Source organism: Salvelinus fontinalis, chromosome 7 (genome assembly GCF_029448725.1).
Source record: "Salvelinus fontinalis isolate EN_2023a chromosome 7, ASM2944872v1, whole genome shotgun sequence".
NCBI classification, from domain to species: domain Eukaryota; kingdom Metazoa; phylum Chordata; class Actinopteri; order Salmoniformes; family Salmonidae; genus Salvelinus; species Salvelinus fontinalis.
This window is the reverse complement of record NC_074671.1, coordinates 29,471,504-29,486,630: the sequence shown is the minus strand read 5'-3', so window position 1 is coordinate 29,486,630 and position 15,127 is coordinate 29,471,504. Positions and strand designations below refer to the sequence as shown.

General features: G+C 43.1%; 1 protein-coding gene across 6 annotated transcripts in view; it reads left to right on the top strand.

Moving 5' to 3' along the window:
- The window catches only part of LOC129859357 (anion exchange protein 2-like), an 88,480-nt gene that overhangs the window by 58,486 nt on the left and 14,867 nt on the right, over window positions 1-15,127 (top strand). For 5 of the 6 annotated variants that reach the window (XM_055929039.1, XM_055929036.1, XM_055929038.1 and 2 more), the window contains 4 exons: window positions 5,776-5,935; window positions 6,596-6,834; window positions 9,846-9,970; window positions 12,071-12,270. In XM_055929039.1, coding sequence (XP_055785014.1) covers window positions 5,776-5,935; window positions 6,596-6,834; window positions 9,846-9,970; window positions 12,071-12,270 — 724 coding nt within the window. Of the gene's footprint in view, window positions 1-5,775; window positions 5,936-6,595; window positions 6,835-9,845; window positions 9,971-10,472; window positions 10,643-12,070; window positions 12,271-15,127 lie in introns of those variants that run through there. The other variant, XM_055929041.1, reaches the window with a different exon arrangement.

Sequence of the window (15,127 nt, the reverse complement as noted above, 5' to 3'; positions counted from 1 at the left end):
ACTCTGTTGCGTCGTGCTTAAGAACAGTCCTTAGCCGTGGTATATTGACCATATAACACACCTCCTCGGGCCTTATTGCTTAAATAAATCAATTGAATTGCCTGTACACCATTACAATAAATCCGTTATTTATTTTACCTAGTACACACATGGAGCGGTTATTCTGTGTTCAGCTTAAAAAATGATTATTTGAAACAGGTTATGTGTTTGAGTTATTTGGCAACTTGAGTTGTGAATGATACAAACCTTAATGTCTTATGAAATTAAACATATATGAGCTGCATGATTCCACTCTATTGATAATGTAAAAAAGGCATACACCATTTCTTGTCTTAGTGTAATTGCCTAGTATGTGTGAAATTAGTTTAGATTTAAAATGACCAATATCAGCTGGGCAGGCTAAACACCACCATCATTATTATATAATGATTAAGCTGTTACGATTTAGCATACACACAATTATGTTTATGGTCTATTTTTTTCTTTCTTGAGACAGCAAAAAGCATCATGGTGACATCAGCATTGTGACATACTGTAGGCTACATATATAGACATTTTTGTATTTTCTTGTTTTTTTTGGTTTAAAAGGGGTTTGTTATAAAGTTCATGTAAAAAAATATATGAATAAAAACACTGAAATAGTATTACATGTAAAGCAAAAGCACACGTGAGGAATAAATAAGACACTTCTAATTATAAAAATACAACCCAAGGGAAAATTGTAAAACTACTGCACTCAAGGTTTTAGGTAACTGTTGCCTATAATGGCTATTGTTTCAGTCCACTATCATAGGCTATAGCACTCGCCAAAGTTAGGCTTTAAGATTACGATTTTAAGAAACGCCAGCATGTTTACTTTGTCGGGCTTCAGTGAAGACTGAAGCGGTAACTATGTTCCCTGCCGTGCTGAACACCCTCTCTGACACAGTGCTGGTAGCACACATGCATTTATACCTTTTGGCAAGCAGAGCCAATATAGGAAAACGAGAGTGGTTATCCCACCACAATGACAGGAGGTCAGCAGATGTCTTTCTCTTCCATATAACAGGTCATCTCGGTGTCGGCACGCACTCAACTTTAGTTGTTCTACAAAAGTTAGGCTATATGTTTTGATTTTTAATACATCACGTGTCTTTCTCACAGGCTACAAGTGAAGACAGACACATCGTGGGACGCAACTGCTTGCGTCTTTATCCAATTCCGAGGTGCATATTGAAGATATTGGAAGGACTGTCCACATTTACTTTTCGTCAGCCAACAAGATGACTAGGTCTACTGAACAGCAAAAGCACTAGCCTATGTCAATCTACTATCCCCATAGTAAAAAAGTCTACCTATTCTGTGTGAGAAATAAATATTCCAAAAATAGTCTGGGACAGTTGTAGGATGCAATAGATCCCAAATTAATACAACTAATAGCATAAAAAAATATGTTTTACGCAATGTGGCTGACACAACAGATAAGAACGTTTGGCTTAAAATATTGATAAACTATTAGACTATTTCTTCACCTTATAAGCGCAGCAATGCGCACAAGGCAGTAGGCTATAAGCGAGAATGTTCCATTTGCGGGAAAACACCATTATCAAAAGTGACCGCGAATGTGATTATGCATGTAATGGTTTTATTATAAGATGCATTTTTATGGTGAAAATTATCTTCCCCAAACTTGAAACTCACGCGCTGCTTATGTTTGCCAGTTAGCCTGTAAACCCCTTGTAAAGCGGATACATGTGCTTAATTTAAAAAAAAAATTTTTTTTTGACACTTTAGTTGTGATACAAACCTTATCAAAACATATAGGCCTATGGGCTAGGCTACATGAGGTGTGCGACTATGATTTAGAAAAAGTAGAGGAGAAAAAAAGCTGTTTCTTATGCTGGGCATTATTCACGAGTGATAATGACATGTAATTCACAAGTGATAGGCTAATATTGCCACCCATCAGACTTTCCTAATATTAAGCATATTGCTTCTCTTTACAACAGGAGTAATATTAGCCAATCACTTTTGAATTATATATTAGTACTTGTGAATAATGCCCAGCATAAGAAACAGCCTTTTCTCTCAACTTTTTCTCGTCATAGTCGCGCACCTCATGTAGCCTAGCCCATAGCCCTATATGTTTTGATAAGGTTTGTGTCTTAACACATACTAAATAATATATGGGTGAAATTAGTTTTGATTTAGAATGGACCATTATCATGCACCTGTCTCCAAATGGACAGTGGGGAAAAAATACATGTAATCTATGCACTTAAATAGTGGATGGAGGATGCTTTCCCCGTGATTCATTTTCATGCCAGCCAGGTAGGCTATACTCCTGTTGTAAAGAGAAGCAATGTGCTTAATATTAGGAAAGTTGAGCAATAAATATAGTAGGCTTAGCTGATGGGATCCTCCTCTTTTTAATAGAGGTCATCACTCTGTTTTCTCCAGCAATTGCATAGCCTATAGAAATATTGCGCAACATTATCTCATGGGCTCTCATGAAGTGTGTTGATTAGATTTTGGTTTACATTTGCATTGATGTCAGAGTGATTAGTGGGACAATAGAGTGCTTAGTACCAGGCAGTAAGTTTGGTAGGCTTCTAATGACCATCAGCAGCATCAGAGCTTGGAGCAGCCTAATTAACATGACTAAACGGTCATGTGGAATTTGACTGCCTTCACGACTCTTGACCGCCGGTGTGGCGGTAAAATGGTCACCGCAACAGCCCTATTTGTGGCACATGTAGACACTGTCAGAGATTTGTCTGCAAGGTTCTGTGTTTTACGCCTGTGTGTGGTATGTGTGTATTTGTAGGTCACACTGTAACTCCATGACATGGTAGCCAGTGCTGTGAAGATAGTTTTGTGCTTTATGAATGTTTTCTTACTGTTCCATTTTCCAAATTTCTTCCCTATAGTTTACACATGCAGCCCCATTGCTAAAATATTTTTTTTACATTTTAAGGTAGAAAATCACAATGATTAAGCTAAGAGTTACTCCATACACGTAGTGCAGATTCTTTTATTTATTTATTTATTGGTGTTATTTGGTGTAAGATGGACGAGTAGGTAAAAAGCCCATTGTCCACCATTTCTACAGACTGATGGAGAGTGTGAGGTGGAATAATCATATCTCATCAACCAATGTTTTTTCCTTGGTCCCCCTCGAGTGCAGGGGAGAATTTAATCTACCAATGACATGTTAAATGGCCTGAGAAAGGGTTTGGAGGGGCGTTAAATGAGGCATGGTGCTGCGACTGTTTGGCCAGTGTCACAGGAGTGGAGAGTGCTCAGTGAGGAGCCGCACGATCAGTACTATAGCCACAGCAAAATCTGCTTTGCCTTAGCGCTGGACAGAGGAGACGAGGAGAGCATCCCTCACTTTGTTGGGATCAAATTCACCTGTGGCTCCACCTTTGCAACCATCCTTATCACAGCACGCCTCCGGCAGAGGTGGTCTGCAGCCCGATCTAGCACCCTGCTGCAGGGGAAAACGTCACTTACCTCAGGGTTTCTCAGCCCTCTCCTCAGGGACCACTAGGCGTTTCACATATTTGTTATAGCCCTGAACTGGCACACATGATTCAATTATTATTATACTGAACCAAAATATAAACACAACATGTAAAATGTTGGTCCCATGTTTCATGTGCTTAAATAAAACATACCAACATTTTTCCATAAGCACAAAAAGCTTATTTCTCTCAAATGTTGTGTACAAATTTGTTTACATCCCTGTTAGTGAACATTTCTCCTTTGCCAAGATAATCTATCCACCTGACAGGTGTGGCATATCAATAAGCTGATTAAACAGCATGATCATTTCACAGGTGCACCTTGTGCTGGGGACAATAAAAGGCCACTCTCAAATATGTTTTTTTTTTGTCACACAAGATAATGCCACAGATGTCTCAAGTTTCCAAGGAGCGTGCAGTAGGCATGCTGACTGCAGGAATGTCCACCAGAGCTGTTGCCAGAGAATCTCTACCCTAGGCCGCCTCCAACGTCGTTTTGGAGGAATTATCAATACGTCTAGCCGACCTCACAACCGCAGACCATATGTAATCACGCCAGCCCAGGACCTCCACATCCGGCTTCTTCTCCTGAGGGATGGTCTTGAGACCAGCCACCCAGACAGCTGATGAAACTGTTGGTTTGCACAACCAAATCATTTCTGCAAAAACCGTCTCAGGGAAGCTCATCTGCGTGCTTCTTGACCTGACTGCAGTTTGCCGTTGTAACCGACATCAGTGGGCAAATGCTCACCTTCGAATGCCACTACTGGCACACTGGAGAAATGTACTCTTCACGGATGAATCCCGGTTTCAAATGTACCGGGCAGATGGCAGACCGAGTGTATGGCGTTGTGTGGGTGAGCGGTTTGCTGATGTCGATGTTGTGAACCGAGTGCACCATGGTGTCGGTGGGGTTATGGTATGGGCAGGCATAAGCTGCAACAACAAACACAATTGCTTTTTATCAATGGCAATTTGAATGCACAGAGATACCCAGATGAGATCCTGAGGCCCATTGTCGTGCCATTCATCTGCCGCCATCACCTCATGTTTCAGCATGATAATGCACAGCCCCATGTCGCAAGGATCTGTACACAATCCAAGGAAGCTGAAAATGTCCAAGTTATCCCATGGCCTGCATACATGTCACCGATTTGAGCCTGTTTGGGATGCTCTGGATCGATGTTCACAACAGCGTGTTCCAGTTCCCGCCATTATCCAGCAACTTCACACAGCCATTGAAGAGGAGTGGGACAACATTCCACAGGCCACAATCAACAGCCTGATCAACTCAATGTGAAGGAGATGTGGCACGCTGCATGAGGCAAATGGTCACACCAGATATTAACTGGTTTTCTGAATTACGCCCCCACTTTTTTTTTTGTGACCAACAAATGCATATCTTGTGAAATCCATAGATTAGGGCCTAATTAATTTTATTTAAATTGACTGATTTCCTTATATGATTCCTTGAAATTGTTGCATGTTGCGTTAAAAAAAAATATTTTTGTTCAGTGTAGTTGATCATTCGAGTCAGGACTTACCTCCCCGAGATGTCCCCAGGATCTCCATCACACCACTCATCACTCCACCATCCATCCATGGCACCACCCTGTCCAAGTCATTGATCAGTGCTTGTAGTGTAACCACTGTTTTAATTTGAGCCTGTTGTAGTGTTCAGAGACCAAGCACAAGCTCTTGTCCTTTCAGTGGATTTGTCCTGTGGGATGACTAGCACTTCCTTCAGTGTCCATTTGGTTCGAGCTGCATTGCTTTGACATGGGGAATAGGGATGAATGAAGTCGGCGAACAACCTCATAGAGCAAATCTGAATAAATGGATTGCCTAAAATGGACAATGGCTCAGTCCAGACAAAAGGACCTTGGCACTCCCATGTTGATCTGAAAGAATTGGATAAGTATTAGCAATATAGTTGTAGCTTTAACTTAACCTTCAGAAGACTTGATTACATTTTCGCCATACTGATTTACGTCTATCCAAACCGTTCAGATTTACTGTGGGTCTAGGATGGGGGATGTTTCTGAATGGGGCCTACAACATGGTTCTTTCTCAATTCGTCTTTCCTTGATTCCTTGCATCCTTATCAAAACCCATTGGAGAAGAAGGTTCGATGGGGGAGACTTGGACCTTCTCCTCCAATACAATTAAAAGGAGTCGAGGAATCAAAGAAAGATTAATTGAGATGAAGCCAGTACCTTTTCCCTGACTGATCTGAATTGACCCTGTCCTCCCTCTCTTCCTCTCTCAGCCGGAGGCGCCGTCAGCCTCGTCCATGCGAGGAGCGGTTGAGGAGGATGAAGGGGACCTGAACAAATCCCTGGGGGTCCAGCGCTTTCAGCAGATCCTCAGTTCCGCCCCCAGGGTCCCCGGCGAGCAGCACCGCACCTACAACGAGGAGGACTTTGAATGTAAGCACACATACACAATTGTTCACACAACTTGCATACATGCGTAGGTGACTCACATACTTTTTTTAACCCCCTTTTTCTCCCCAATTGTTAGTAGTTACTGTCTTGTCTCATCGCTACAAATCCCGTACGGACTCGGGAAAGGCGAAGGTCGAGAGCCATGCGTCCTCCGAAACACAACCCAACCAAGCCGCACTGCATTTTTAACACAGCGCGCATCCAACACGGAAGCCATCCGCACCAATGTGTCGGAGGAAACACCGTACACCTAGCAACCTGGTCAGCGCGCACTACGCCCGGCCCGCCACAGGAGTCGCTAGCGCGCGATGAGACAAGGATATCCCTGCCGGTCAAACCCTCCCTAACCCGGACGACACTAGGCCAATTGTGCGCCGCCCCATGGGCCTCCCGGTCGCGGCCGGCTGCGACAGAGCCTGGGCTCGAACCCAGAGTCTCTGGTGGCACAGCTAGCACTGCGATGCAGTGCCTTAGACCACTGCGCCACCCAGGAGGCAGGTGGCTCAGATACTTTTGTAGAAATTGGGGAGTGGATTACCTTAATTTTTGTGAATCGTAAATATAATCCATTGATTTACTAATAAAATAAGTCCCTCTGAAACCCACACAATGTTTGATCTGCTAACCATTTCCCTCCTGCAGACCACCGTCACTCCTCGCACCACATCCACCACCCCCTGTCCAAGCTGCCCTCCGATGGGAGGAGGAAGAAGAGCGGCAAGAAGAAAAAGAAGGAAAGAGAGCGCAAGGACAGTTCCGGCCCAACCAGCAACACCGCCATTGAGGAAGAAGAGGATGAGGAAGATGATGAGGAAGAGGGTGGAGAGAGCCACACCCATCTCTCTGAGACAGATTGTGACACCGTCAAAGAAGACGTACAAGTAATGACACATCTTTCATGTTTTCAAATGCGCTTTAACATTCACTTCAGTTGTCTGTCAGTTGTTTTTTTGAAACATGAACCAAAGGTAGCTTAGTGTAAGTCAGGGTTCCCCAAACTCGGTCCTGGGGCCCCTCCTGGTTTTACGTTTTGCCCTAGCACTACACAACTGATTCAATTAACCAACTCATCAAGCTTGGATTATTTGAATCAGTGTAGTATTAGGGCAAAAACCAAAACATGTACCCAGGTGTGGCCCCAGGATCCAGTTTGGGAAACCCTGGCTTAAGGCAATATGCATATCTTACACCACTGATACTGGGTTCTGCATGCCAAATGACACCTTATTCCCTATATAGTGCATTACTTTTGACCAAGGCCCAGGTAAAAATGTAGTGCACTATAAAGGGAATATGGTGCCATTTGGGACACTGACATGTTTTTTTGCAGTGTGGCTGTGGTTCAACAGATCGAATCCCCCTGTCAGCATTATCATATTTTCCTCTATGAATATTTAAACACACACTTAATCAATTATTTAGCTGGTTTGGGGTTACACTGTTATAACACTGACAACTATTGTGTTCTGCCACACATGACCGGTTTTGACCTGTGATGGCGTGATATGCGTACAACATTAGTTGTCCAAGCCATCACCCCAAGCTTTTCTCATATGAAGCTTTCTTTTATTCTTGAAATATAAAATAAATGCTCAAGAGTGTGAATCCTCACAAAACCCTGACGAAAAGAAGACCATGATTTTTGGGATGTTTTTATGAAATGTAATCCATAAAATAGTCCTTTGGAGGAAGGATTGTTGACATGTATATTTAACATTTTTATCTAAAATAATTGATCAAAGTTGGCATATTTATGACATTTTTGCCTCACCCATGTTTCCTTTGATAACCTTTTACTGCAGTGGGCTAACTCTGGGTCGGTCACACAGTGTTTCTTCGTATTGTTAAACAAATCTACTTTGAAACAAAAGTACACACCTCACACACATGGTTATGGGCAACAGCATTAAAAGAAGACACTAGTACCATGTCAGATACAGAGTTGAAATGTATTACATTTAGAGTTTGATTATTCTCTTATTTAGTTAGAGTTTATTAGGATTCTCATTAGCCGACGCCAATTGCGACAGCTTGTCTTCCTGGGCTCCGACACATAACTAAAAATACATTACAGACAAAGACAATTTATATACATTTAAAACAATAACATAGACATTACAGACTTTTATATTTAAAAACATTTGGTCACATGGGGGAGAGGCATTGTGGCGTGAGGTGTCTTTAATTTGTTTTTTTAAACCCGGTTTACTGTTTACTGGCACTGTATGAGATGGGAGTGCCATGGGTTAATGGCTCAATATAATTTCTAGGATTTTTTTCCCCCCCTCAACCTGGGGACTATGAAGACACACCTGGTATCATGTCTGGTGGGGTAAGTATGTCTGTCAGAGCGTTATATAAGTTGATTATACAGGCAATTTTGAATATTTCTCTCAAAAACAAGAATTGATGCTGACAATCTCTCCTCTACTTTTAGCCAAGTGAGACTGACGTGCAGACTGTTGACATTAGCCCTCTGTGTACACTGAAGGGCAAGACTTGCTGCTCTGTTCTGGGCCAGCTGCAGCTTTTCTAGGTCCTTCTTTGCAGCACTTGACCATATCGCAGTGCGATAGTCGATATTAGATAAAACTAGAGCCTGCAGGATTTGTTTTATCGACAGTGGTGTTTAAAAATCCTGAGCATAACTTTATCAAAGGCATACCTCTCCCCTCTTTGCAACAATTTAATCAATATGCTTTGACAATTTACAGTCTAAGTTGACACCAAGGAGTTTTATCTTCTCAAAACAGCCACATCATTCATTACCAGATTCTGCTGAGGTCTAGAACTTAGGGAATGATTTGTACCAAATACAATGCTTTCAGTTTTGATATGTTCAGGACCTTTTTTGTTACTAGCCACCCGGTCCAAAAATGACTGCAACTCTTTGTTTAGGGTTGCAGGGATTTCACTAGCTGCGGTTGCAAACCCTCTGTGTTCTATTAGATAGATAGCTCTCATCCCATGACATGGCAGAGGATGATGTAAAGCCATAACAGATCAGTTTTTCCCGATTTTATGGTCAATAATCACAACGGCTGCACTGAAGTCAAACAATAAAGCTCCCACTCTCTTATTATCCATTTATTTCAGCCAATCACCAGTCCTTTGTGTCAGTGCAGTACATGTTGAGTGCCCTTCTCTATAAGCACGTTGAAAGTCTGTTGTTAATTTGTTCGGAGAAATAGCATTGTACCTGGTCAAACAACCTTTTTCTAAAAAGTTTGCTAAGAGCCGGCGGCAAGCTGACTGGTCAGCTGTTAGAACCAGTAAAGGGCGCTTTTACTGTTCTTTGGTAGTGGAATGACTTTAGCTTCCCTCCAGGTCTGAAGATGAACACTGTTCTCCAGGCTCAGATTAAAGATATGACAAACAGGAAGGGCAATGTAGTCTGCTACCATCCTCAGTAGCTTTCCATCTAAGTTGTCCAAACCAGGTGGTTTCTCATTATGGATGGACAACAATCATTTCCCCACCTCTCCCACACTAACTTCACAGAATTCCAAATTACAATGATTTTCTTTCCTTATTAGGTATTTTGTACATGAATATGATGGCTCACAGTTTGCCCACTTTGCCAATGAAATAGTCATAGGCAGGAAACACTCAAAACTTTACAAAAGCAATAAACCAAGCTTTCTCTTTCAGCATGTGCCGCTCTCTGATGACAACATTTTGTGAAAATCACCCAAAAATGTTGTTATTTTTTTGTTGTGGTCTAGGTTTTGTGGGGAATCACTCTGAATGATATTAAGGAGATCATTTTCTACATATTTGTATATATTTTTTTTTTTCTTTACCATAAACCCTATTGCAGTTATTTTCAATAGTATGTTGAATATACAGAACACTCATGTTCATGTCATGTGTGCCCTCACTCCCTCCATAGTTCTTTCTGTCAGATGAAGATCACCTGGCCACACCTACCACAGACAGCCCCCACCCTGCCCGAGGGATGGAGGTTGTGCCTCAGTCGGCCGTGGGCACCGAACCTGAAGATGCCGCCTCCACCGAGTGAGTACACCTCTCTGAATACACCCATATTTTTATTTCATTATTACCGTAATGAGGTGATTGGGTGAGATCATTTTTTGCCAGTTGTAGTGTCACCCAGCTTTGCGTCACAACACGACAAGGACTCTTTTGTAGCACTTCGCCTCAGAGCAAGCAGTATCAGGCTTTCTCAGTCACTGATTGGATGAGAGAAGTGTTGTGTGTGCGTATGTGTGGTCTCACCCAGGCCGGCCGGAACACACTGTACGTTACCATGTTCCCGGCATCCAGGCAGCCTGCGGGGTTCTGATCTAATAGGACACGATTCATCCCCTTGCAACAACACAGAGCCATATTTCACCTGTCTGACTGTCTCCATAGAGAACAGAACACTGACCCTTCCTACTAACACACCTCTCCCTCCCTCCACCTATGGTATTTAGTCTCAGGACACATTAGTGCTTTGTCTTTTCTTCTCCTTTCTCCAGTCTGCCGAAGTTTTGCTCTGTGTGGACTTCCTCCTAATAGTACTACTAAAACTGCAAAACTATACATTGGAAGATAGAGATGTCAAACAAGTGGATTATTCTGACTGCGGAGGGAACTTCTGAATATAGTTGAGGAAAGTAACGGCCAAAGTTTTTTTTTCTGAAACAACCATAAACTGCTTAGGAGACAGTTTGACGTCTTTAGGTGAGTGTTTGTCGGTTTTGGGAGTGATCTGTTTGCTGGACTGGCAAATTTTAAGTGGGCATCTTCACTCCTTCGTTTATGATGATTTTTAGGATGATTTAGTGCACCTGATTTTTTTTTCTTCTCCTGTGAAATTGGCTTCCTGTATGTTTGTTCCAAGGAATGTTGAGGGAGACCAACAAACCGTTCTCCTCTTTTATCTTAGAAAATGTGAATTTTGTCATCTATTGGCCCCTAAATTAAAAATGAGTTAAGTTGTTTAGCCCACTTCAGAGCCCTATACTATGAATCAAGTTTGAGGAGTTAGCGAGGTCAACTCTGAGATCAACTTGGGATAACCGGTACCACAAAAATGGCGTAGCTTTTAGCCAGGTACATTTCTATGGCAACATATCCTTCAGAACTAATCTACTCCGAGGCAGGCTAATTCAGGGCTAACTCCATTTTATCCTGAAGTGTCTGAGCCGCGAGTTGAGGACTAATGAAAACCGATACTCTCCCTCTCGCAAAGATTGTGTCATCATACACTTCATTTGAGGAAGACTACTGATTTTAAATATTTTATTGATCAAATGTACTTTTGTGTGTTAAAAAATGCCTATCATATTAGTAATGACATTTAGTAATGACAGCATTTGCTTTCTGAACTGTACATTTTGCGCAATTGTGTTTTGAAATTTTTTAGCATGCTAACAGAGCCAACCATAGACACACAGTATAATCCATAGATGGCAGTTCCCATTCAAGGCAATGACACTGTCGAAGGCTTAGGCCGAAACGTTTGTCTGTATACCTGCCATGAATGAAATAAATACTAAAAAGATACCTGATCTCCTTTTTGAGTTGAGCTACACAATTTTGGAAGCCATTGCTCTAGTGTACCCTTGAGTTTAACAGTCAAGTTGCCATGGTTCGAGGTTCCAAAACCCTAATGGATTATGTCTATGATCACAATGCAATAAGCTATTCCACAGATCGAAGGAGCACTATGAGTGGGGAAAAAGGTGCTCTTGCATTGATAAGCACACTAAATACTGAATTAATGATAAATCATAATTTATAGACCGCACATTTCTATTTCATACCATAGCCTGCTGATTTTGCCAGATAACTTTTTCTGTCATTTAGATTTTGGCACAAATGAAAACGTGGCACTGACTCACCCATGGATTGATGTTTCAGCATTGTCTCAATGAAGAGTTCGGGCGTTACAAGCCTGCTAGAGTTGGAGGGAAGCGGACGAGCAATATCCACCATCGTAGTACGGATGAAGCCTGACCTGGAATGTGAAGCTAACTGAAGCTGGCTAGCTTTATAAAAGCCTGAGTAGATCTAGCTTGCTTTCTTAGTACACCCCTCAGGCTCACGTCTTAACTTTTATTGACCTTAAAGTTATTAACTCAGTTCTTTCTCTCTCTCCTCTCCCAGAAAGCCCTGTCCGACCTTGTCCAGCAGTGACCCATCCGACCCTGCCTCTCTGACCCGCATAGCCAGCCGCAGCTACGACCTGCAGGAGCGCCGGCGTACGGGCAACATGACTGGCACCGAGCAGGCCAAGTACCATCGCATCCCCACGGATGAGAGTGAGGCGCAGACCCTGGCCTCGGCCGACTTGGACGGCATTAAGAGTGAGTCTGGGGAAATGGAGAAACATCACCTTTACACATTTCGGCTTGGTTTACAGATTAAGCCTAATCACGGACAAAAAAGAATCTCCATTGAAAATGCTTCTTAGTCCAGGTTTAGGCTTAGTCTGTGTCCGGGAAACAACCCCTACATGTTCAGCCATTCATTTGTTGTCGACTGAACTGAAGCAATGTTTTAGTGCTTACTTTATTGTATGTATCATTAAATTCAGAAGACATGTTGGTTCTCTCTTTTATGTTGAAACTTCTTGTACATTTACAGGCTGTTTTGTCCATTGGGAGATTTGTTCAGAAGCCCAGTACTCTAAACTCTCCCAGACCTTGGAGTGCTGCAGTCATCTGCTCTGCCAGATTAACTTTTAAAGACGGCTGTGAGTGTATGTTTGTGCGTGCAATTCGGCCTGTTTCATATCCCACATTATTACCCTTCCAGCTGAGCACTGTGATTAGAGTGGAAGAACAGTCTTTGGCTCCACTGAAGGTCGGAATGCTCAGGACAGAGAAAGAAAGAGAGGGGGGCACACAGGGGTACATTAATGAGGGGCACTATGAGTCAGTGTGCCCCCCCCCCCCCCCCCCTGTTGCCCTGTGACGTCCCCAGCTCCAGGGGCACCAGAGGGGATTTACATCCGGGGGGGGGGGTCGACCCCTCAGCGGACAGCGGGCAGCTTATCAGAGTGTGGCGGACAGGAACAGAACAGGAGCGAAGTCCTCTAATTAAATTAGCCTGTTCCCGCTGTCAGCTGAGGCCCTTGGAACCAGGCCCAAGCCAACCTGGTGGCTAATTGAGAATGCTGCCCTTCTGGTTCACAAGTCCTGAGTCATTAGTGACAATAAAACAATGGGGAAGAGCTAAGTCATCTGAAAGAACAACATGAGAGGGAAGCTGATGAGATGCATGGAGATGATCTGATGTAGGTGATGTAGGTCCAGTGCCAGCTTGGGGCTACGTGACATAGATGGTGTGGCCTTTGTCCTCTCAGCGTCAGAGCATAGATATCCTATTACATTACTAGTCATGAACCCTTCAAGTTTCAGAATGGTCCGAAAATGACATGGGTGACGCATTTTATTTGGGTATTTTAATTCCTCATTCTATGATCTTTTATTTTCTTCCCAGAACTGCAAAGCAGCCTGGGAAAGTGCCTTCGCGGCTGGCTGTTGCTCAATGATTGGGATGATTAGATCACTCTCTCCTTCCCCTTTTTGTTCAACCCTCCGGTTGTTGGCACCTCCGCTAGCTAATGCGCTCAGACGGTTTCTACCTCAACCAGGTCAGGTGGTGGTCAAGGAATGGCAACTTTTTTTCCCGCTTTTCTTCGAGCTCCAGTCCTGGACACGCAAGGACTGGATCTTGAGACTGTATAGGTGACTGTTCCTCATACCCATGCCAGCTTTATGCCAGCACTGCGCACACCTCCAAGCTCCTCTCCTTCAAGAGTGTTATCCAGTTAGGCCCAGTCCCACTCTGGGTCTGCCCAGACACTCATGCGTGCACCAGGAGCCAGACACATCGTGGAGCCTCTAGGGCGGGCTAACGGTTCCAGTGGACATTGCGTTGAAGTCGGGACAAGTTACAACAACACCTTACAGCAAAACCTGGACAATGAACAAGAGGCTCACATGACAGAAGATTATACTTTGTTGCTCTCCAGTTTCACTCGCTGGGTTTTCCTAAAAGAACCAACAGGACAACTTGTTCATTAGGAGAAAATGCTGTCATTTTTTCCAAACCCTCAGAGTTGATGAAGGTGCTCAATGACCAGGGTGTTTCTCAAATAGGGTAAGAGGCCACTGATAAAGGTAAGGTTTTTACCTCTAACAGGATCATCGCACCCGTTGCCACTACCCTCTCAGATATACCTGAGAGACTCTCTGCCATCCAGCCTCCTTGTCCAGGTTGTCCTTCATTTGAGGCCAGTCTGGTAACCCAACCCCACAGCAAGGTCAGGTGAAAAAATCAGCTGCCTGGCCTCTGAGTGTGGGACTCTGAGATTTGACCTGATGGTGGGGACGTCATCCCAGAGCCAAGAGCTCACCGTTAGGAAGATCAATTTTTGCGGAAAAAGCTACAACACTACCGTAATTGCTGGACTATTAAGCGCACCTGAATATAAGCCGCACCCACTGAATTTAATATAATTTTTTTTTTTGTACATAAATAAGCCGCACGTGTCTATAAGCCGCAGGTGCCTACCGGTACATTGAAACAAATGAACTTTACACAGCCTTTAAACGAAACACGGCTTGTAACAAAAATAAATAGGCTTTAACGAAACAGGCTTGTAACATTTTTTTTTTTTTTAAATAGCAGTAAACAATAGCCTACCAAGAAAGTCCTTGGTCACTATCTTCCTCCTGTGCACTGAAACCACTGAAGTCATCTCCTTTGGTGTCAGAGTTGAATAGCCTCAGAATTGCTTCATCCGATGTTGGATCGTTTTCATTGCGCTCTCCTCACTTTCATCCGGAGGCAAACTCATCCAAGCCTCATTTTCTAGTTCGGGCCATCTGCTTTTCTTTCCTCTGAAAACTTTTGTTGTCTTTTTGCACTAAGTCAGTTTCTCACGCTGCTGTTTCCAACGTCTTATCATCGACTCATTAAGGCTCCCGTGCAGCAGCACTATTTCCTTTTCCAACAGCCAGATCGATCGCCTTCAAATTGAAAGCTGCATCATATGCATTTCTCCGTGTCTTTGCCATGATGAGGGTGACAAAATGACTACCGTAATCAGAATGATGGAAAGTTTGAGCGCGCTCGATTTACGTCACATTATGCTCAGTTTTTTGGCGGCATGAATTTGTGAAAGCGGGAAAAATCCATAAATTAGCCGCGTCA